General features: G+C 41.4%; 3 protein-coding genes across 5 annotated transcripts in view; all 3 read left to right on the top strand.

The window, feature by feature from the left end:
- Positions 1-690: 690 nt before the first annotated feature.
- Positions 691-10,897, top strand: LOC109904291 (trifunctional enzyme subunit alpha, mitochondrial-like). The gene is made up of 20 exons (XM_020501539.2): positions 691-966; positions 1,741-1,782; positions 1,864-1,934; positions 2,734-2,867; positions 3,057-3,195; positions 4,304-4,423; positions 4,814-4,916; positions 5,097-5,219; positions 5,423-5,541; positions 5,707-5,763; positions 5,889-5,998; positions 6,281-6,415; positions 6,915-7,086; positions 7,207-7,293; positions 8,048-8,188; positions 8,332-8,400; positions 8,516-8,711; positions 8,983-9,097; positions 9,358-9,503; positions 10,197-10,897. Exons 1-20 carry the CDS (start codon positions 903-905, stop codon positions 10,340-10,342), a joined length of 2,289 nt encoding a protein of 762 aa, XP_020357128.2. The 5' UTR covers positions 691-902; the 3' UTR covers positions 10,343-10,897.
- A 171-nt stretch (positions 10,898-11,068) lies between these two features.
- Positions 11,069-21,245, top strand: LOC109904290 (kinesin-like protein KIF3B). The gene is made up of 8 exons (XM_020501538.2): positions 11,069-13,048; positions 13,196-13,297; positions 13,940-14,062; positions 14,413-14,531; positions 14,627-14,743; positions 15,355-15,466; positions 15,959-16,143; positions 19,848-21,245. The coding sequence occupies exons 1-8, from the start codon at positions 11,486-11,488 to the stop codon at positions 20,002-20,004; spliced, it is 2,478 nt and encodes an 825-aa protein (XP_020357127.1). The 5' UTR covers positions 11,069-11,485; the 3' UTR covers positions 20,005-21,245.
- Positions 21,143-23,044, top strand: part of LOC109904600 (putative Polycomb group protein ASXL2) — a 27,773-nt gene continuing 25,871 nt past the window's right edge. For all 3 annotated transcript variants that reach the window (XM_031787851.1, XM_031787853.1, XM_031787850.1), the window contains exon 1: positions 21,143-21,240. In XM_031787851.1, coding sequence (XP_031643711.1) covers positions 21,184-21,240 — 57 coding nt within the window. In that variant the 5' untranslated portion in view covers positions 21,143-21,183. The remainder of the gene's footprint in view (positions 21,241-23,044) is intronic.

The raw sequence follows: 23,044 nt of genomic DNA, 5'->3' as shown, positions 1-23,044 counted from the left end.
ATGGCCAGGGATACGATTTGTAAGGTGGTTTGAAATGTGGCTTGAGATATCCGATTCATTGTGGCTTTATGCTGTTTAGACTTCCAGAAAAATAACAGATACAAATCGGATATGCCAAAAAATTGGATATGAGTCACTTCAAACTGCCAATGTGAACAAGGCAAATGTTTTTGTATATTATTTCATGTTTTATCTGTATGTTTATCTCATATAATATAATTTAAAAGTATGCATTAAGGTGTCTTTAATAGTATACTTGTTGAAAAATTAATGTAGACATTAATAAATGCATTTCTATAGCTTCCAAAATATGATTTTCAATGGTGAGGGAGTGCCAAGACAAAGGCGCGGTGGCTTCAACACAGTGCCCCCTATTTGTCATCTAGTGTATTTATAAATGATTGGCTTATGCACTGATCATAAGAGCTCGACAGTTTGTAGTTCAAAAAAACCGGAAATAAATTAGCTCCGGTTCGTTCATCGTCCCTATTAAAAAAAATATGGGGAATGGATATGGTTTTGGAATAAACGCCGAAAATAAGGTCTGAGGTTAACAGAGGTTTAGGAGGTTTTATACGTTTCGTTTTATGAGATAATAGAAGCCATTTAACATGACATTATTAATTAGGAAGCATTTATGTGCTTCATGTTTTTCCTCATTACATAAATTCTTCAAAATTCACAAAAAGTGATGTTATCTGATGAAGACTATCTAAAAAAAACGCCATACATTTTCCCCATAAACGTTGTTACTGCGTATAGAAACACGCTATAAATATTTATTTCTCGCTATTGATTTCCCCCCCCCCCCCCCCCCTGCGCCCCTTATTCAGTCATCTAGTGTATCTATAAATCATTGGTTGTCAGCAGTCAGGTTGTTTCGGTGTTCTTGACCTCCTAAAATGGCTGGTGTTCGAGCCCTGGGTGCGCTGTCCAGAATTACAGCAAGAAGATATGTCCTCTCAGGTAAAATTTTGTTGAAGTGTGTGCAATTGATGCCAAAGTCAAATGTTATTCAGCCACATTTTGTAAACCGGCGCCTTTCTACTGTCTGAGATGCTACCTAGTGCTAATGGTGCAGCTAACTTGGCTAGCAAACGTTAACTTAGCTGTCAGAAGTCTACCGGTAGCTAGCTAACACAGCTTACTAACTAATTTAGCAACGCAACTTTACTGGTACACACATATGGCTTTAGCTCCCTATTTGTAATTCATTAACAAAGATTAAGATGGCTAGATAGTTAGCAGTTAACCGATGGGAGTGAACTTTCACCGAGTGAGCAAACTAGCTACGTCACATGAATTAAGTTAACTAACTTATTTAACTTTAGTCTAGATGGCTAGATATGAACACTCACGCATCGTTAAAATCAAACTTTCCATTCAATTTAATTGTTTTCTTGATAAATCTACACTTTACATGATATGCTTCCAGTTGTCATTGTCTAATTTGCTGTGTAGACCGGGAATCTAGGTGAAAGTTCAGTGTCTGTCTTTGAGGTCAGACAACCCTCCCCCCCTCCCCACGGCTCGTCATCAACACGGCTCGTCATCAACACTTGTCATGAGTTATCTGTTGCAGACCCAGGCCTAGAATAAATAAAGCGTGGCCTAAATATTTCACTCCCTACAGAGACACACCCCCTCAACCTTAGCTAGTTTTTGCTAGCTAGCTCCTTATCAGTAGCTAATGTATTGAATTTAGTTAACGTTAACCCTCTTCTTATTTTGTGTTTTTAGGTATCTCATGCCGTACCTTTTCAGTTGCCCTTGCCATGTCAGGTAAGTTGAACGACTACTTGCGATAATAACTTGATTATAAAATAGAAGTATGGAGTTGATTTGATCTCTCTTTCTTCTTAGCCCGAACCCATGTCAACTATGAAGTGAAAGAGGATGTGGCGGTCATTCGGATGAATGACCCAAATTCTAAGGTAATATATTTAAAAATACATTTTCCATGTACAGTACCAATCAAATGTATTTATAAATCCTTTTTTAAACTGCCCTATGGGATTGAACCGGGGTCTGTAGTGACCCCTCAAGCATTGCAATGCAGCCCCTTACATGCTGACCAAACCGGACTCTTCGCGTGCAACGCAAAATGCATTAAGAAATCCATTTTTTTCAATTATTGCACCCCCACTACTCTTGCACGCCAACGGTCGTCTGCGATGCCAAGGGCTAAAATAGAGCTCCTTTCTATTTCTGACGCAGATCGCGCTGAAAGTCCTGCCTCTCATATCTCCTCATTGGTTTATAGTAGCATGTACCCACGTGCCATTTCCTCATTGGTTATACCCACGTGGGGGATTGAAAGATGAAATGTTTTGCCGGACTGTCGTGGTAAAAGTGTAGATGCCAATCACCATATAAGTTCAAAGATGAAAAAGCCTGGAAGGAGGAGAGATGACTAGAAACGATTTGGTTGGCCGTTTTATGTGTGGATTAATTGTCGAAGTAGAAGACCTTGTGCATTTCAGGTAAAATAACAACTCAATGTTTATATCCCTGGACAAATTAGCTAGCAACAGCAAGCCACCTAGCTAAATTGCCATATATGTTTAATGTTTTTTGACCTGTCCACAAATTGTCGTTGGTTCAGAGTTTGTTTTGGTATTTTAACCTGCGTTTCGTGTTAGGTGGCGCACGCGCAGCCAGTTTAGGTTCCGTGTTAGACCGCTGCACCACTCAGGAGGCCCCAGTATTGTATGTCTATCGATGTTTTTGCAGGTCAACACTCTGTCGGTCCGGATGCAGAATGAGATTATAGAAGTATTTAATGAGGTCTTGGCCAACGATGCAGTCCAGAGTGCTGTCCTCATCTCCTCCAAGCCTGGCTGCTTCATTGCAGGAGCTGACATCAAGTCAGTCACACCTTTCACATTATATGATATAAATGTTAATATTTGGTGCCACCTTGGCTTACATGCTGTGTAATTAAAATGCTTTACTCAGATTAGAAAGTAGAACCTAGTTCATGTTTACATGATTCTCATGATTCCCCCCCCCCCCCCCCCCCCCCCCCCCACTACTGTCTGTCCTCTCTTTTGCAGCATGATCCAGGCCTGTAACACCTCGGAGGAGGTCACAAAGCTATCTCAGGAGGGACAGAAGATGTTTGAGAGGATTGAGAAATCGCCCAAGCCCATTGTTGCCGCCATCAACGGCTCCTGCTTAGGAGGCGGCTTAGAGGTGAACAAAGTGACTTCCTTTACACTAATACATAAAATCATCATTATTGAAAAAATGCTATTCTAAGTGACTTGCAACAGCAAACGTCCCAGTTTAAATCTTTGTCATACTATAGACTTTTTATTTGGCATGCTACTCCGTTAGAAATGTAATTTAAAAATGTTGCTGTAATATTGCCTCAGCAAATTGCCAAGGATTCATAACACAGCCTGGGGCTAAGGACAGCCTGGGGCTAAGGACAGCCTGGGGCTAAGGACAGCCTGGGGCTAAGGACAGCCTGGGGCTAAGGACAGCCTGGGGCTAAGGACAGCCTGGGGCTAAGGACAGCCTGGGGCTAAGGACAGCCTGGGGCTAAGGACAGCCTGGGGCTAAGGACAAAGCAGTGTGAAAAGGCCTATTGTGACTTCGGCTTCTGACCACTTTCCCAACAACGTAGACAAATCTTGGTCTACTTCTCTGCTATTCAAATCTTAAATCGGAACAGAAATATATTCTACCGATCAAAAGATACAGCAGTTTTAGTAACTGCATCAACTACATTTTAATCTAACCTTTTAAAGGGCTACTTTTTTTTAAAGCCATACTTCAGGAATTAGGCAATGAAGCCCTTTATTTCCCCGGAGTCAGATCAACTTGTGGATACCATTGTTATGTCTCTGAATCCTGTATGAAGGAAGTTGGAGGTAGTTTCGTGAGCCAATGCTAACTAGCATTAGCACAATGACCTGATGTCTATGGTAACATCTAGCAATCAATTTCCTTCAAACTGCACACAAGGTATCCACGAGTTCATCTAACTCTGGGTAAGTAGATAAAGGGCTTCATTGCCAAAATATCCCTTCACATTTTGTGTTAAAATGTTGACCACTTTCCCTACAATGTATGGCATCTTAGTCTGCTTTTTAAATCTATAATCAGAACACTTAATCCACTACCACAAAAAAATACTTTTAAAGAGCTAAAGCAAGTCCCACAATTTTACCTTGTAATTTGTTACGATACTGAGTAATACTAGACAAAATAATCTCTGGCAACAAGACATTTGACTTCCTTTCTTTCAAAGTTATTGATTTTCTTAATGTTATGTTTCAATGTGTTGTGTCTTTAGTTTGCCATCGCCTGCCAGTACAGAGTTGCTACTAAGAGTAAGAAGACAGTGCTGGGAACCCCTGAGGTGATGCTTGGTCTTCTACCTGGAGCTGGAGGAACACAGAGACTCCCTAAGATGGTCAGTATCTGGGAAAATACTTTATGTGTTCAGAAACCCTACCCGAACAGCACAGTAAACCATCTTTGCAGCATGGGGCTGTGCATTATCATGCTGAAACATGAGGTGAAGTTGGCATATGAATGGCACAACAATTGGGCCTCAGGATCTCGTCACGGTATCTCTGTACATTCAAATTGCCATCGTTAAAATACAATTGTGTTCGTTGTCCGTAGCTTATGCCTGCCTATACCATAACCCCAACACCACCATTCTTTAATACATTGATCTGATTTGCAGCACTCTTTGCCTGTTGTAGTAGTAGTGTTTAATTTCCTTGATTTTGTTGTCAGCAGTTAAAAATAAATAAATGAAATGCTGTCTTAGTAGTGTAAAATATGTTGTCTTCAGGTCGGTATTCCTGGTGCCTTTGACATGATGCTGACAGGAAGAAACATCAAGGCAGACAAAGCCAAGAAGATGGGTCTGGTCCATCAGCTAGTGGACCCACTAGGTATAGTAACCACTGCACTAATGCAATCAATATTATAATCAATAAAAGTTACTGATAAGAGCATACTAGTATTCATAGAATGTTCTGAGATTACAATAGCTGGAAATAGTTTCCAGGTTAGATACGGTCAGTGAAGGTGTCTTAACTGCTGCTTATTGAGCCCCCTCTTTCATATTCCAGGACCTGGATTGAAGAGTCCAGAGGAGAGGACCATTGAGTACCTGGAGGAGGTTGCCATACAGTGTGCCAGAGGAATTGTCCACAAGAAGATCTTGCTCACCAAGAAGAAAGGCATGATGCAGAGTAAGTATTTGTGTATTAGAGGCCAATACTATATATATATATATATATATATATATATATATATAATATGAAGGCAGGTTTTGAATTGTAAGCTTCTCATGTTTGTTGTTTTTCAACCTTTTACCATATGTTACATCACACTTTCAGTCCTTGTTTTTATGCATGCGCACAACCTTTTTTGTTTTTCTCTCCTTCCTCTGCAGAAGTCCAAGACTACGTAATGGGCATTGCGTTTGTGCGGCAACAGATCTACAAAAATGTTAATGGCAAAGTCATGAAGATGAGCAAGGGACTGTATCCTGCCCCCTTGAAAATCATTGAGGTAGGACTTTGACATATCTACTTATCCATTTAATGATGATTTTTAGTGAGTGAAGTATATGAATTGGCAGCAATTTTGCAAAAAATGGACACAGAGCTCCAGATGAAACTTCTCTCTCATGGTTCTATTGAAAAAGACTTCTATTTGTTTCTCTCTTGCCCTCAGAGTGTGAAGGCTGGCTTGGAACAGGGCCCGGATTCTGGCTATTTGGCAGAAGCACAGGTCAGAGAATATACATTGAGTTAAATAGATTTCTGAATCGTATGCTTATCAGGAAATGTAATGATTTTGTATGGAATATGGTTTCTTTCAGTCAGTGTTTTATCTTTCTTATTCATTCTTTACAGAACTTTGGCAAACTGGCAATGACTTCTGAATCAAATGCCCTGATTGGACTTTACCATGGCCAAGTGGCATGCAAGAAGAACCGCTTTGGAGTCCCTGAGAGACCGGTCAAGTAAGTGATGACCTTTGACCCAAAACCAGTTAAATAGCTATGTTCATGTTTCAATCAGTGAAAAATGCAAACCTTATTACAAATATTGTAATACTGGTCAGATGATTCAGAGTTTCTTGAAGATCAAACCACTTATGCTGATTTTCATTATTAGAGAGGTCATGACATTAACCTTGTAACTGGAGATATGGTACAAACAATTATTTGGGGGGGTGGGAATCCTTGCTGGACAATAATTCCATTCTATTGTAACAGCCTGTTTCTTCATTCTGTATCCACCAGGAACCTGGCTATCTTGGGGGCAGGTCTGATGGGTGCAGGCATTGCCCAGGTGACTGTGGACAAGGGCATCCACACTGTCCTGAAGGACACCACCGTGGAAGGGTTGAGCAGGGGTCAGCAGCAGGTCTACAAAGGGTGGGTTTACCAGAGCGCATTACTGCCCTACAAAGGCAAGGTGCAGTAACTATGTATTTGGTCAGAAGTCTTTGATTTGTTGTAATGACCAGATATATTATCTGATTAATGTATTATTTAGTTTCCTGAAACAAGAACAAGCCAGTCAATCAGAATATATAATGAAGCACCAGAAGTTGCTGTCGGTCTATACAGAAAGACTAATAGCGCACCACTAATTAGCTATTGACTATTTCAGCTACACAATCTCCTGGCTGTCTGGCATATTGGGGGTTAAACTCCTAGGAACGGTTTCCTACAGATTAAGAGATTGCATTTTAGTCCAGGACTAGGCTTAATCTGTGTCTGGGGATCTGACCCTTAAAGCATAGCTGGAGTTGTTGAGAAAGAAGAAACGAAATATTGTCGAACCTGCCCTAATCTCTCTCGACAGACTTAACATAAATGTTGATTGGGTAGCTAGTACAGAGATTAAACCTGCCCTCACTTTCATCACCAGCCTCAATGACAAAATCAAAAAGAAGGCCATCACGTCATTTGAGAGGGATTCCACACTGTCCAGTTTAACTGGCCAGTTGGACTACAGTGGTTTTGAGAAGGCGGACATGGTCATCGAAGCTGTGTTTGAGGACATCAACATCAAACACCGAGTCATCAAGGAGGTGGAAGCTGTAAGTAGTGCAGAATTAAAAAATTAGGGCACACCACAGAAAGCTTTTTCTAATACAAAACTAAAATAAGCGTTTCTTATTGGAAAACATTGTTCTAAATTATTTTTTTTCTGATTACAGGTGATTCCACCTCACTGTATATTTGCCACCAACACGTCTGCTCTCCCCATCAAAGATATTGCTGCTGCTAGCATGAGGCCAGAAAAGGTAGGTTTAGTAAGAGTTCAATGGGATTAACATTCCTGTTAAAAAAAGGCCTTAATGCTCCTTCAAGCCAGATTCAAACCACTCACTAGAATCCCTTTGTCCACAATAACCTCTCAGGCTACATGTTTTGTGTGCTTTGGGCTGGTTATTGTCTCTGTATAAGTAAGCCTTGTCTAAGCCAAAACATCCCATAAAGGCAGCAGCCAATCTCCTGTTTGTCACGTGAGGCAGCTTGATGTACAAGTACACCTCCTGGACAGGATGCTAGTCTGTTTCAGGGCCTTAGCCCCAATCACCTCCTTAAAGGGATACTTTGGGATTTTGTCAGAGTTGGGTGAACTTGTAGATACCATTTTTATGTCTATGCGGGCAGTTTGAAGAAAGTTGCTAGCTAGCGCAATTGCTAACTAGGGTTAGCATAATGACTGGAAGTCTATGGTATCTGCTAGCAGATATCTGTAGACTTTGCCATTGTGCTAATGCTAGTTAGCATTGGCTCGCGAAACTTCTTCTAACTTCCTTCGTACTGGACACCCCGAGACAAACATTTATCCAATAGTTAATCTGACTCTGGGGCAGTAGATGAAGTGCCTCATTGCCAAAATCCCTTTAATACGGAGTGCCAAGCAGAGAGAAGGCAGGTCCCCCTGTCCCCCAATCTCTGGGCGGACACTAACCACAAGGCCACCGAGTAGTTTTGCCTGTATAACTGGAGCCATTGCAATAAATAGAGTTGTGTTTTCTATTCCTGTAGGTTATTGGTATGCACTACTTCTCTCCAGTGGACAAGATGCAGCTTTTGGAGATCATCACGACCGATAAGACCTCTAAAGACACCACTGCCTCTGCTGTTGCTGTAGGCCTGAAGCAGGGGAAAGTCATCATCGTTGTCGGAGTGAGTGCGATTCTGCTCATTGCCCACTTTCCCATGTTCTCCCTTAGCTTGTTGATAAACATAACTACACTAATACATGAATTTGATAGTTTATACTGTAGTGCTTTTCATGGGCCTATAATAACTTGTGTGCTTGTTTGCAGGATGGACCTGGGTTCTACACCACCAGGTGTCTGGCTCCTATGTTAGCTGAGGCAGTGCGAGTACTACAGGTTAGTGTTGTCACATGCACTGTCTCTTCATCTACAATGTTGGAATGGTGTGGGTATTGTCTCCAAAAAAAAACAAAAAAAAATGTACCTGTATTTCTGTGCTGTGTGTTCTCAGGAGGGTGTTAACCCCAAGAAGCTGGATGCCCTGACCACAGGTTTTGGGTTCCCAGTGGGTGCAGCTACACTGGCTGATGAGGTGGGCATTGACGTGGCTGCCCATGTGGCTGAGGACCTCGGCAAAGCATTCGGCTCCAGGTTCGGCGGTGGAAACGTTGACGTGCTGAAGACCATGGTGGAGAGAGGATTCAAGGGTAAATTCTTGTTTCTAGGACTTTTAGACAAAGGATCTTTCAAAATGTTTTAAACTTCCCTCGATTTCTTGCATCCCTTCATCTTGCTTTCTTAATACATTGGAGGAGAAGGTAAGAGGGGCGGAACTTTGGAACTTCTCCACCAATGAGGTTTGAGAAGGAGAGTATGTGAAGAATCAAGGAAATTTTGGGAGAAAAATGATGTAATGGGAAGCGCATGATCCTCATTGGTTTTATCTGATACCCAATTAGATGTATTTTCTATCAACAGGCCGCAAATCAGGAAAGGGCTGCTACGTGTATACGCCAGGACTAAAAAGCAAAGATGTCAACCCCGATATTGACGACCTCCTGGAAAAATTCAAATTGACGCCAAACCCTTCAGTGTAAGTCGCAACCACTGCGGAAATGTCTCCTCTACAGTGACTTGCTGTACAGTGACTTGCTGTACAGTGACTTGCTGTACAGTGACTTGCTGTACAGTGACTTGCTGTACAGTGACTTGCTGTACAGTGACTGCATACATGTTTTGTGTGTGATCCCAGTGGGAATGGCATTTGCTAGCTCAACCCTCTTACAAACTGAGCCACACAGGATCATCTACTCTCCACACCACCACTTAACCGTCTGGGTCTTTTTTCTTCAGGTCTTCAGACTCTGATGTCCAGTACCGTCTGGTCTCGCGGTTTGTGAACGAGGCAGTGATGTGTCTGCAGGAGGGGATCCTGAACGGCCCCGTAGAGGGAGATATAGGCGCTGTGTTCGGACTGGGATTCCCCCCCTGCCTTGGAGGTAGGGATTAACTCTATAGCAAGGGTATTCAAATGAGTCTGGAGGTCCGGACGGATTACTGCTGGGTTGCTGTTCTATAATTAATTCTGATGATGAATTGCACCAACCAGTGTTCCAGGTCTAAGTTGGTCCCTGACTAAAGGACAAGAATGAAAATCAGCAGTGGAGCTTAAATGTTCCTTCTCTAGACGGCTCAAAATAATGGTTAGAATGGAGTGAATGGAATGGCCTCAAACATGAAAACCATTTACTCCATTCTGGCCATTTATTATGAGCTGTCCTCCCTTCAGCAGCCTCCACTGGTCTTATACTATATGCCACTTACATTGCAGTGACTGCATCCATTTTTGCTATGTATCTAATCCCTGTGGAAATTGAACCCATGACCTTTTACCAGCTGAGCCAGCCACACATACAGGATGATGACATGAGCATAAACGGCTCTGATGACATTGCATGCGTTGCTGAACTCTTTTCAGGTTTAACAGCAGGCACAGCCTTTTTGTTGTGCTACAATTAGGACTTTTCTTTCAACTTCCCTGTTTAGTCCATTCTAGTTTGTGGAACCGGACTTGACTAAATTTGATTTATTGAGTTTTGGTATTTTAGGCAGCTATCCGATATCGTGCTATCATTATTTGTCCTTTTGAAAGATTGAATCCTACAAATGTTGTTTTAACCTTCTCTGTTCAGGTCCTTTCCGGTTTGTGGATACCTTCGGTGCCGATAAGCTAGTAGCGAAGATGAGGAGGTATGAGGAGGTTTACGGCAACCACTTCACCCCCTGTCAGCTACTGCTGGATCACGCCAAGGACTCCAACAAGCGATTCCACAAGTGACTCATCATCTACTGATACCATCTAATAGCAGGCTGCCATTAGAATGTGCCTAGGCTGTGTATTCATCTGTTAACTTAAGCTCAGTGCTTATTTCTTTAAAGTTTGCAGAAGAGAAATCATGAGGGGCCTGTTTTTACAAATCACAGAATGTTTCAAGTTCATAACTAACAGTTCTTTTTTGGGGGGTGTTTATTTTTATGTTTTAACATGATTTGAAAGTTCCCTTTTTTGATAATATTCTGCTGTAATATCCATCTGAGGCAGGTGTAGACCCAACTGGCAATCCTAGTCTTCTCAATGTAAATTTAAATCTCATGTCTTCATCTCAAAAGTGGACTCCTTTTGACCAGGATCACTACATAGGGTGCCATTTCAGCTTTCATAAGTGACCAGTCTTGGGCTGTTCAGTCATGTTTATTCATCTGAGGTGAATGTTTATTTTTTTCTCTTTTTTTACATTTATGATTTTTTTTTTGGTCTTTATGCCATGGTTTGGGCAGTGATGTATTTAATATTTAGAGCCAGTAAATTAATAAATAATGATATTGAAGTACATTCACATGCCTTATGTATATTCTTTGTTTTCAATGAATGAACATTTTGTGCTAATCGGTTAATTTGTTATGCCTATTAAATCACATGTATTAAATAATTGCATTAGGCTACACCTGTTTACAAGGTTTCGCTTTAATCCAATTCGTTTTGTTGGTCACATGCCTTGTTCCTATTGTCTGCAGCAGAGAGAAGGGTGTGTACTGGGGATGTGGGCTGGCTGGTTGACGGCAGTGTTTTCTAGCAGTGGTGGCGCAGCATCCTTTGTATCATGTAGCCTTGGTGCGGTGCGTGCGGATTAAGGGTGGAGACGGTTATCGTTGCCAGGATCAAGGCTATTCATCAGTCGGAGGAAGTACATGTAGTCTACGTGGTATAGGCTATGTCCGTGTGATTAGGTGTGCCCAAGTACAGAATGTTACCATTTTCTGCGAAAGCTATGAATTGGCTTACCTGGGTACCGCTCGGCGGTAGATGCTTCGAGAAAGAGGGGCAACATGAGTCATGATGCGCGATTAACGACAGATACAGTGGCTTTTAATTGTGTTGCGGAGAAATCCATTTTTATGGTCAAGGATCAAAGGAATAAATATGTCGAGACCGAAACCGTGCGAGGCGGTAAAGGTGGTGGTGCGATGCCGCCCTTTTAACAGGAGAGAGGAGACTATGGACAACGATAACATATTGGATGTGAATTCAAAACTGGGCCAGATCACATTGAGGAACCCGAGGGCGTCACCTGAAGAAGTCATGAAATCATTCACCTTTGATGCGGTCTACGACTTTGAGTCGAAACAGAGCGATATTTATGACGATACCGTCAGACCTCTTGTAGATTCCGTGTTACAAGGATTCAATGGTACAATATTCGCATATGGACAGACTGGGACAGGTAAAACATACACGATGCTAGGTATGCCCACAGACAATGAAAGAGGGATCATCCCAAATTCATTTAACCACATTTTTACTCAGATCTCCAGGTCTCAGAATCAGCAATATTTAGTGAGGGCATCCTATCTAGAGATCTATCGGGAGGAGGTCAGGGATCTGTTATGTAAAGACAACAAGAAACTAGATCTCAAAGAGAACCCAGATTCAGGGGTTTATGTCAAAGATCTGTCTTCGGTTGTCACCAAGAATGTGATGGAGCTTGAACATGTCATGAACATAGGAGATGAGTCCAGGTCTGTGGGGTTCACCAATATGAACGAACGCAGCTCGCGGTCCCATGCCATCTTCATGATCACGGTGGAGTGCAGTGAGAAAGGTGCAGATGGAGAGGACCACATACGGGTTGGGAAGCTGAACATGGTTGACCTGGCTGGCAGCGAACGCCAGAGCAAGACGGGTGCTAAAGGGGAGCGCCTGAAAGAGGCCACTAAAATCAACCTGTCCCTCTCAGCACTGGGTAATGTCATCTCAGCTCTGGTGGATGGGAAGAGCACCCACATCCCTTACAGGGACTCTAAACTGACCCGTCTACTCCAGGATTCACTGGGTGGCAATGCTAAGACAGTCATGGTAGCCACTCTGGGACCAGCGTCCAAGCACTATGAAGAATCCCTGACCACCCTACGGTACGCAAACCGAGCCAAAAATATAAAGAACAAACCCAAAATCAATGAGGATCCAAAGGATACTCTGCTGAGAGAATTCCAGGAGGAGATTGCCCGCCTGAAGGCCCAGCTGGAGGAGCGAGGGACGCTGGCGAAGGAGAGGAGGAGGAGGAGGACTAGCAGAAGACTGACTAAAAGTATGATTGTGGAGGATGTAGCCCACAGAGAAAGGGATGCAGAGCTGTGGAAGGCACTGGAAGCAGAATGGAAGCGGAATGAGGAATACTATATAAAGGAGGAAGAAGAAAGCAAGATGATAGAAGAGGATGAAAAGGGGGTAGAGAGATTCAACTCCATGGATAACTCTGTAGAGGCCAGTCCCCAAAAAACTGTAACCTCCAGAATACCGATACATAGATTTAGCTCTGTGGATGATAGCCCCAAAAAGGCTTTTCCCACCAGCACCCATAGCAGCCCAGGGGCCAGAGAGAAATGGAAGCCATTTGGTGAAAAAGAACAGATGGAAAAGGAAAGGATGATGGACGACATGCAGAAGGAACAGGAAGCTATGGAAAAGATTATTGAGAAATATAAGGTGACAATACATTATTTTCTCTGTTTCTGTATGAGACAATAATGTGCATTTTGATATGTTTAATATGATACATTATTTATTGGTGATACAGAGCGTCCGTCCTTCCAATAATCAGCCATCCATATGGCCATGTGTCTTTCTCTCCAGGCAATGGAGAGCAAAATATTGGCTGGGGGAAAGAACATTATTGACCACACTAATGAGCAACAGAAGATGCTGGAATTGAAGAGGCAAGAGATTGCAGAACAGGTGAGAGATCGTCTACAAACCAATAGGGTATGTTCATTTGATAGATTGAGGGATACATGGAGAAGGCAAAAAACAACTAGGCTATCACTCTACTATAACACAAATAGTGCTGTGTCTGATGACCCTAATGAAAGTGGTAATTTAATATTATTTAATGTTTCTCAATGTACAGTACCAGTCAAATGTTTGGACACACCTACTCATTCAAGGGTTTTTCTTTATTTTTTACTATTTTCTACATTGTAGAAAGACATCAAAAGCAAAGCATGGCTACTTTGAAGAATATAAAATATATTTAGATTTGTTTAACACTTTTTTGGTTACTACATGATTCTATCCGTGTTATTTCATAGTTTTGATGTCTTATTCTATGTAGAAAATAGTAAAAAATTAAGAAAAACCCTTGAATGAGTAGGTGTGTCCAAACTTTTGACTGGTACTGAACATGCAGGTTTATTAATTGTTTAGTATCTCTGTTTACGTATCTTAGATTTTGGTCAGCACCTTGGAGTGCGGCTATGATATGAAAAACAAAATGTTGTATTGTTTACGTGCAGGCTAGGCCTCACTTTATTGTGAAACACGACTACACAAAGGAAGTTCCCACACTGGAAAATAAAAGTCATTTTTATTTGTATTTAGATAAGACGGGAGAGAGAGATCCAGCAACAGGTGATGGCTCAGGATGAGGAGACGGGAGAGCTGAGAGAGACCTTCTCCTCCCTGCAGCAGGAGGTGGATCTCAAGACCAAGAAGCTAAAGAGGGTAAGATGGATTACTAACCAGCAGGGTTGGGGTCTATTCCATTTCAATTCCAGTCAATCCAGAAAGTAAACCAAACTCCAATTCCAAATTTTCCTAATTGAAAAGCATTGAAGAGAATTTACATTTCAGTGTAAATCTGAATTGACTGGAATTGAAATGGAATTGACTCCAACCTTCCATATCCCTAAAGCCCATCAGGGATCATTATCATGACCTTATGTTTAATATAAAGGGATTTTAGACAGTGTTCTGATACAAAACCCTATTCCCTCATTTCTGGTTATTTTGATTAGGATATTAACATTCAATGGTTGTGCTCTCCTATTGTGTTTCCTAACTTGTTGATCCAGTTGTATGCCAAGCTGCAGTTGGTGAAGGCAGAGATTGGGGATGTCATTGATGAGCATGTAGTTACTAGACAGGAGCTTGAGCAGACACAGAATGAACTCACCAGAGAACTCAAGTTCAAGTAAGTTTTAATAATGTATAATCACACAGACACACACAGACACACTACCCCAATCGGTTCACTTTTCATAATGTTGTTTTATGTGTTACCTGCAGGTATCTCTTAATTGAGAATTTCATCCCTCCCAAAGATAAGAACAAAATTATGAACCGGCTTCACTTTGACAGTGACGAGGACCAGTGGAGGTTTAGGCCCTTCGTTCCTTCCGAAAGGTCAGTGAGTTCACATAGTCTACGCTAGTCTATGCTATTCTATACTAGTCTTATGAGCTTAATATTCATTAAGTATTAAGTATTGCAATGGTAGCAAATATATTATTGACTGATGCTGGAAGGACAGCCCTGCTAATCGGCCAGCCACTGCATAAAGGTATAGGTGGTCAGGGCAAACATTGTGGTGCTGGAAGGACAGCTCTGCAAAGCCAGTTACAATAATGTCACTGATGAGGGTCACAATTTGATTCAAATCCAAATCAAATTTGTATTTGTCACATGCACCGAATACGACAGGTGTAGCCCTTTACAGTGAAATGCTTACTTACAAGCCCTTAACCAACAATGCTTTAAGAAGTTAAGACAAAAAAAGTGTTAAATAAAAAATTTAAGTAACAAATAATTAAACTGTAGCAGTAAAATAACAATAGCGAGGCTATATATAAGGGGTATTGGTACAGAATCAATGGTACCGGGTCAATTATTTCCTTGTTTCACATGTTTATGAAATCGAAGTTACTTTGTCACGTTAAGATACTGTCTATTATTTTCTTTGCACTCCTTAACTAACTCCTAAACTAGATTTTCCTCCCTTGCACATCTTATTGCAGTAAATCGGCTCATCAGGTGAAGCGAAGGCCCACGTCTGTGGTGGGATACAAGAGACCAATCAGCCAATATGCACAGATGGCTGTCACAGCAGGAGCTCCATGTCGATACCGGGTGGGTTGATGCTTGTTTTTTTTATCCGTGGTACATTTTTCATATCTGAGATTGAACATAAAGGAAAATGTGTCTTTTTTTACAACCAAATCTAAATGTCTTATGTAAATGGGATGTTATAGAAGGGTCCAGACACCTTTTTTTGATTTCACTTGTTTTTGATAATCTTACCCCAAACGGCAAATCACTTCCTCATCCTCGTTGTGGAGTATGAGGGCCCTAAAAAAACATGAACAGACTCCAAAAACACACAAATATGTATTTTTTTTTAGAAAAGGTAAAGCTCTCAGTATAGTGATGCAGGTTTAGATGTGGTACGTATGACATTGTGTCATTCCAAACTAATTGAGGGCCATTGACATACTGAACTGATTAGTGTTAAGAAATCAATTTCCACACATTTATTTATCATCAATTGCAGATGGTTTCAATCGTCATTGTTCATTATATTAAACTCCCTCTCTCTTTCGCGCTCATTCATTATTTCTGTAGGCTGAGAATGTGATGCTCCTGGAGCTAGATATGAGCCCACCCAGCATGTACAACCTCAACCTTAACGGAGCACACCTGGAACAGAACTTTGGAGGTCACCGTAGTCCCAGGAGAGACCTGCTAGCCAACGTCCCATTCAGGGACAGGACCACTGCATCAGGAAGGGTCCGGAAGTCACGATCCTGGTGAGTTACAGTACCTGTAGTAACCTGGTGAGTTACAGTACCTGTAGTAACCTGGTGAGTTACAGTACCTGTAGTAACCTGGTGAGTTACAGTACCTGTAGTAACCTGGTGAGTTACCTGTAGTAACCTGGTGAGTTACAGTACCTGTAGTAACCTGGTGAGTTACAGTACCTGTAATAACCTGGTGAGTTACAGTACCTGTAGTAACCTGGTGAGTTACAGTACCTGTAGTAACCTGGTGAGTTACAGTACCTGTAGTAACCTGGTGAGTTACCTGTAGTAACCTGGTGAGTTACCTGTAGTAACCTGGTGAGTTACAGTACCTGTAGTAACCTGGTGAGTTACAGTACCTGTAGTAACCTGGTGAGTTACAGTACCTGTAGTAACCTGGTGAGTTACAGTACCTGTAGTAACCTGGTGAGTTACAGTACCTGTAGTAACCTGGTGAGTTACAGTACCTGTAGTAACCTGGTGAGTTACAGTACCTGTAGTAACCTGGTGAGTTACAGTACCTGTAATAACCTGGTGAGTTACAGTATCTATGGTAACCTGGTGAGTTACAGTACCTGTAATAACCTGGTGAGTTACAGTATCTATAGTAACCTGGTGAGTTACCTGTAGTAACCTGGTGAGTTACAGTATCTATAGTAACCTGGTGAGTTACCTGTAGTAACCTGGTGAGTTACAGTATCTATAGTAACCTGTTGAGTTACACTACCTGTAATAACCTGGTGAGTTACAGTACCTGTAGTAACCTGGTGAGTTACAGTATCTATAGTAACCTGGTGAGTTATCTGTAGTAACCTGGTGAGTTACAGTATCTATAGTAACCTGGTGAGTTACCTGTAGTAACCTGGTGAGTTACAGTATCTATAGTAACCTGTTGAGTTACACTACCTGTAATAACCTGTTGAGTTACACTACCTGTAGTAACCTGGTGAGTTACAGTACCTGTAGTAACCTGGTGAGTTACACTACCTGTAATAACCTGGTGAGTTACAGTACCTGTAATAACCTGGTGAGTTACAGTATCTATGGTAACCTGGTGAGTTACAGTATCTATAGTAACCTGGTGAGTTACAGTACCTGTAGTAACCTGGTGAGTTACAGTACCTGTAATAACCAGGTGAGTTACAGTACCTGTAGTAACCTGGTGAGTTACAGTACCTGTAGTAACCTGGTGAGTTACAGTACCTGTAGTAACCTGGTGAGTTACAGTACCTGTAATAACCTGGTGAGTTACAGTATCTATAGTAACCTGGTGAGTTACCTGTAGTAACCTGGTGAGTTACAGTACCTGTAATAACCTGGTGAGTTACCTGTAGTAACCTGGTGAGTTACAGTATCTGTAGTAACCTGGTGAGTTACAGTACCTGTAGTAACCTGGTGAGTTACAGTACCTGTAATAACCTGGTGAGTTACAGTACCTGTAGTAACCTGGTGAGTTACAGTACCTGTAGTAACCTGGTGAGTTACAGTATCTATAGTAACCTGGTGAGTTACAGTACCTGTAATAACCTGGTGAGTTACAGTACCTGTAATAACCTGGTGAGTTACAGTATCTATAGTAACCTGGTGAGTTACCTGTAGTAACCTGGTGAGTTACAGTACCTGTAGTAACCTGGTGAGTTACAGTACCTGTAGTAACCTGGTGAGTTACAGTATCTATAGTAACCTGGTGAGTTACAGTACCTGTAATAACCTGGTGAGTTACAGTACCTGTAGTAACCTGGTGAGTTACAGTATCTATAGTAACCTGGTGAGTTACCTGTAGTAACCTGGTGAGTTACAGTACCTGTAATAACCTGGTGAGTTACAGTACCTGTAGTAACCTGGTGAGTTACAGTATCTATAGTAACCTGGTGAGTTACCTGTAGTAACCTGGTGAGTTACAGTACCTGTAGTAACCTGGTGAGTTACAGTACCTGTAATAACCTGGTGAGTTACAGTACCTGTAGTAACCTGGTGAGTTACAGTACCTGTAATAACCTGGTGAGTTACAGTACCTGTAATAACCTGGTGAGTTACAGTACCTATAGTAACCTGGTGAGTTACCTGTAATAACCTGGTGAGTTACAGTACCTGTAATAACCTGGTGAGTTACAGTACCTGTAATAACCTGGTGAGTTACAGTACCTGTAGTAACCTGGTGAGTTACAGTACCTGTAGTAACCTGGTGAGTTACAGTACCTGTAGTAACCTGGTGAGTTACCTGTAGTAACCTGGTGAGTTACAGTACCTATAATAACCAGGTGAGTTACCTGTAGTAACCTGGTGAGTTACAGTACCTGTAATAACCTGGTGAGTTACAGTACCTGTAGTAACCTGGTGAGTTACAGTACCTGTAGTAACCTGGTGAGTTACAGTACCTGTAATAACCTGGTGAGTTACAGTACCTGTAATAACCTGGTGAGTTACAGTATCTATAGTAACCTGGTGAGTTACCTGTAGTAACCTGGTGAGTTACAGTACCTGTAGTAACCTGGTGAGTTACAGTACCTGTAGTAACCTGGTGAGTTACAGTATCTATAGTAACCTGGTGAGTTACAGTGCCTGTAATAACCTGGTGAGTTACAGTACCTGTAGTAACCTGGTGAGTTACAGTATCTATAGTAACCTGGTGAGTTACCTGTAATAACCTGGTGAGTTACAGTACCTATAATAACCTGGTGAGTTACAGTACCTGTAGTAACCTGGTGAGTTACAGTACCTGTAATAACCTGGTGAGTTACAGTACCTGTAATAACCTGGTGAGTTACAGTACCTGTAGTAACCTGGTGAGTTACAGTACCTGTAGTAACCTGGTGAGTTACAGTACCTGTAGTAACCTGGTGAGTTACAGTACCTGTAATAACCTGGTGAGTTACAGTACCTGTAGTAAGCTGGTGAGTTACAGTACCTGTAGTAACCTGGTGAGTTACAGTACCTGTAGTAACCTGGTGAGTTACAGTAGCTGTAGTAACCTGTTGAGTTACAGTGCCTGTAATAACCTGGTGAGTTACAGTACCTGTAATAACCAGGTGAGTTACAGTACCTGTAATAACCTGATGAGTTACAGTATCTATAGTAACCTGGTGAGTTACAGTACCTGTAATAACCTGGTGAGTTACAGTACCTGTAGTAACCTGGTGAGTTACAGTACCTGTAATAACCTGGTGAGTTACAGTACCTGTAATAACCTGGTGAGTTACAGTACCTGTAGTAACCTGGTGAGTTACAGTACCTGTAATAACCTGGTGAGTTACAGTACCTGTAATAACCTGGTGAGTTACAGTACCTGTAGTAACCTGGTGAGTTACAGTACCTGTAGTAACCTGGTGAGTTACCTGTAGTAACCTGGTGAGTTACAGTACCTATAATAACCAGGTGAGTTACCTGTCGTAACCTGATGATTTAAAACTGTAGAGGTGGACACTCAGAGTTCCTTTAGTATTTGCTGATTAACTGTTAGGTGATTTGTCTTACCTACTTTACTAATAATTGGCAGTGTTTAGAACCATGCATATTGTCATTTGATTTCTGACACGTTTCAACAAAACAGAATAGATGTACAACTATATTTGCTATGTTAGGCCTACTCTTGGGACAGCATTTTTGTGACAATCTTTGTTGCAGCTAAAACAATTCCATATGAAAGGATCCATATAAGACACTCAAGTTGCCAGCTGAATACGTAACATGTATTCCCTCTTCTTTATTCCCAGGTACCAGGCACCACGCTCATCCTCTTCATGCGTCTCATCCTCTTCATCATCCAGCTCTATAACATCAGGGCCCCAGACCCAGTGCTCTCCTCACCCTCAGAGACCCTCCTCAGCCATATACACTCCATTGGAAGGTTCCATTCCAGGGGGTCCCTGAGTCCAGATTCTAGAACATTCCAACATTCCAATGTATATCATATATGCTTATTTGCTAGGTCGAAAATATACAGGTTAGGACAATGTAATAATTCCATGCAGCAGTGTTAGAAAATAAACAATTTCATTGGACCAGCGCCTACATGATTAGCATTAAAAAAATGTGACCAGTGGCCAGGAAATCAAGTAGTGAAGTGACTGTAGATAATTTCAAACGTAGATAATTTAAACGTTTGAATTAATAGAATGACAGTAAAACAGTTATGCTATGTGTTTGATGAGTAGTTAGCTGAAATGTACTACGATTGTGGTTATTTTCCAAGTTTGATGACAAACTTTCTGTACTGCTAACATTCACTTCCAGTCATTTTCACTCGCATTGCTAGCAATGAGGTACAATAGATTGCTAGTCCCATTGTTTATAATCCTTTTGCATTTATAGAGACATTCATGGGATTTTAGAATCCTCTTGTTCTAACCTGTATATCTGACCTGTCTGCATTATCAACAATTTCATAGTGTATTATTTCACCAAACACAATTGGTCTGTAACCAAAAGTAATTTGCATTTGTGGAAAATATTGCACCGCTGAACTTTGACTAAAGTATATGACTAAAGTAATGTTTAGCTTTTGATGTACAGAAACATCAGAATAAATGGTACAAACTGTTACATAACATAACTTGTATGAGCCTACATTGTTTAGGGAATAGAGAAAATACCTGTCTTTCAAATTGAATGAACTGCCATTGGCCACAACAAATAGGGAGAAAAGGAAAAACACCTGCCTTAACGTTTTTCTTTTGTTGAGGATTTACTCGGTAATATTCTATTTTATTATATTATATTTTAGTCTGAGCACCCAATCTCCCCAAAATGTTCTAATTTTCTCACAGTGATTACACTATTAATTATTGTGAGAAAATAACGGTATTTTTTTTTTTATATAACAAAGATCATCTTTAAGATGTAAAACAAATGTGTATTCTATCAAAACTCCAGTGTTTAGTGACAGCTCCATTTGTACAGTAAGATGACATCTCTCTCGGGGTCACATGACACTCTCCTTACAGTAAAATACCAATATGGCAGAATCGGTGGGTCTTGCGCGGTAACTAAAGCAACATAACACAGGAGCACACTGTCAAATTCAACACTAATCAGTACAAGACCGCAGCGATGAGGGAGAGACAGAAGAAAAAGAAGGGGAGGACATGGGCAGAAGCTGCTAAAACGGTATTTACTCTCGTTCTATTCAACGTTTGTTGTGCTTGTTTTCCCTTCGCTCCCACTAGTACAACTGTGTTTATGAGTTCATGACCCATTGGTGCATACGAAATGTTGCTTATGCAATGCAAGGCCTTCTTGTCGGCTAGATAAGCACTGGAAGTCCATCAATATTTGCTTGATAGTCTTGTGGCTTCATTTACAGCAAATAGCTATATCAATGTGTCCATGTAGCTTACAATTGTAGATAGGAAATTGCGAAGAGACATAATTCTTGTTTCGACCGCATACCTACGTATTATTGAGAAAATAACGTCTGTCTTGCGCTGTAAAGTAAACACCAAAGTGTTGCGCTAGCGTAGAGCTAGCCAGTTAGCAAGCTATGTTAGCTCTGAAATTCAATTTGACAGCTTGTTCAGAATTAATAAAATATATTGAAACATGCCCGTTGTCAAGTGTCCAAGTTAGAGCTCCAGTTTAGCTCTAATCGCCCTATGTTGGTGGACACAAGCTCTAATGTTGAATAATGACCGATGAAAGACAGCTAGCATGGTAGCCAGCATTGCTAAGCTACAGTAGTTGGCTAGCTAGTAACTTAACCATAGCTAGCTAGCTAACGTTAGTACATCAGTAGTGTTTATAAACAATTTATAACGGTGTTTTAGCTACCTGGTCACTGTATTGGCCATTCAGTAATAGTAAAATGCTTAGCTATAGCTACATGTATTAGCAAATCATTGCTGTTACATTGTAAGCAAAACACACTGACACACACTATATATACAAAAGTATGTGGACAGCCCTGCATTCGGTTATTTCAACAATGACAAGTGTATAAAATCGAGCACAACGCCATGCAATCTCCATAGACAAACATTGGCAGTAGAATGTCCTTACTGAAGAGCTTAGTGACTTTCAACGTGGTATCATAGGATGCCACCTTTCCAACAAGTCAGTTTGTCAAATTTCTCCCCAGCTAGAGCTGCCCCGGTCAATTGTAAGTGCTGTTATTGTGAAGTGGAAACGTCTAGGAGCCACAACGGCTCAGCCGCGAAGTGGTAGGCCACACAAGCTCACAGAACGGGACCGCCGAGTGCTGAAGCACATAGCGCGTAAAAATCATCTGGCCTCGGTTGCAACACTCACGAACGAGTTCCAAACTGCCTCTGGAAGCAATGTCAGAACAAGAACTGTTCATCGGGAGCCTAAGATCGCCATTCGCGATGCCAGGCATCAGCTGGAGTGGTGTAAAGCTTGTCGCCATTGGACTCTGGAGCAGTGGAAATGCTTTTCTGGAGTGATGAATCAGACTTCACCATCTGGGTTTGGTGGATGCCAGTAGAACGCTACCTGCCCCAATGCATAGTGCCAACTGTAAAGTTTGGTGGATGAGGATTAAAGGTCTGGGGCTGTTTTTCATGGATCATGAATTATCATGGATTATTTCCAGTGAAGGGAAATCTTATTGGTGCAGCATACAATGACATTCTAGACGATTCTGTACTTCCAACTTTGTGGCAACCGTTTGGGGAAGGCCCTTTTCAGCTGTGCACAAAGCAAAGTCCATACAGAAATGGTTTGTCCAGATCAGTGGGGAAGACCTTTACTGGCCTGCACAGAGCCCTGACCTCAACCACATCGAACACCTTTGGGATGAATTGGAACGCCGACTGTGAGCCATATTTTAAAGTACTTTATTGGTTGTCCTTGCTGTTGGTCCTTTTGCTGGTAGGAATGTGAGACAATATCAACAATAAAGTATGATTACATGAACTTTATGTAATTATACTTTCCTGTGGATTCCTTTTCTCAC

This window comes from Oncorhynchus kisutch, linkage group LG14 (assembly GCF_002021735.2).
Source record: "Oncorhynchus kisutch isolate 150728-3 linkage group LG14, Okis_V2, whole genome shotgun sequence".
In the NCBI taxonomy this organism is placed as follows: Eukaryota; Metazoa; Chordata; class Actinopteri; order Salmoniformes; family Salmonidae; genus Oncorhynchus; species Oncorhynchus kisutch.
This window is presented reverse-complemented; position numbering and strand designations above follow the sequence as displayed.

Coding starts and splice junctions, on each gene's coding strand:
- LOC109904290 (XM_020501538.2), top strand. CDS start 11,486: ATGTCGAGACCGAAACCGTGCGAGGCGGTAAAGGTGGTGGTGCGATGC. Junction 13,298..13,939: donor GGCAAGAGATTGCAGAACAG/GTGAGAGATCGT, acceptor ATTTGTATTTAG/ATAAGACGGGAGAGAGAGAT. Junction 15,467..15,958: donor GAGCTCCATGTCGATACCGG/GTGGGTTGATGC, acceptor TTATTTCTGTAG/GCTGAGAATGTGATGCTCCT.
- LOC109904291 (XM_020501539.2), top strand. CDS start 903: ATGGCTGGTGTTCGAGCCCTGGGTGCGCTGTCCAGAATTACAGCAAGA. Junction 7,294..8,047: donor CTAGCATGAGGCCAGAAAAG/GTAGGTTTAGTA, acceptor CTATTCCTGTAG/GTTATTGGTATGCACTACTT. Junction 9,098..9,357: donor TTGACGCCAAACCCTTCAGT/GTAAGTCGCAAC, acceptor TTTTTTCTTCAG/GTCTTCAGACTCTGATGTCC.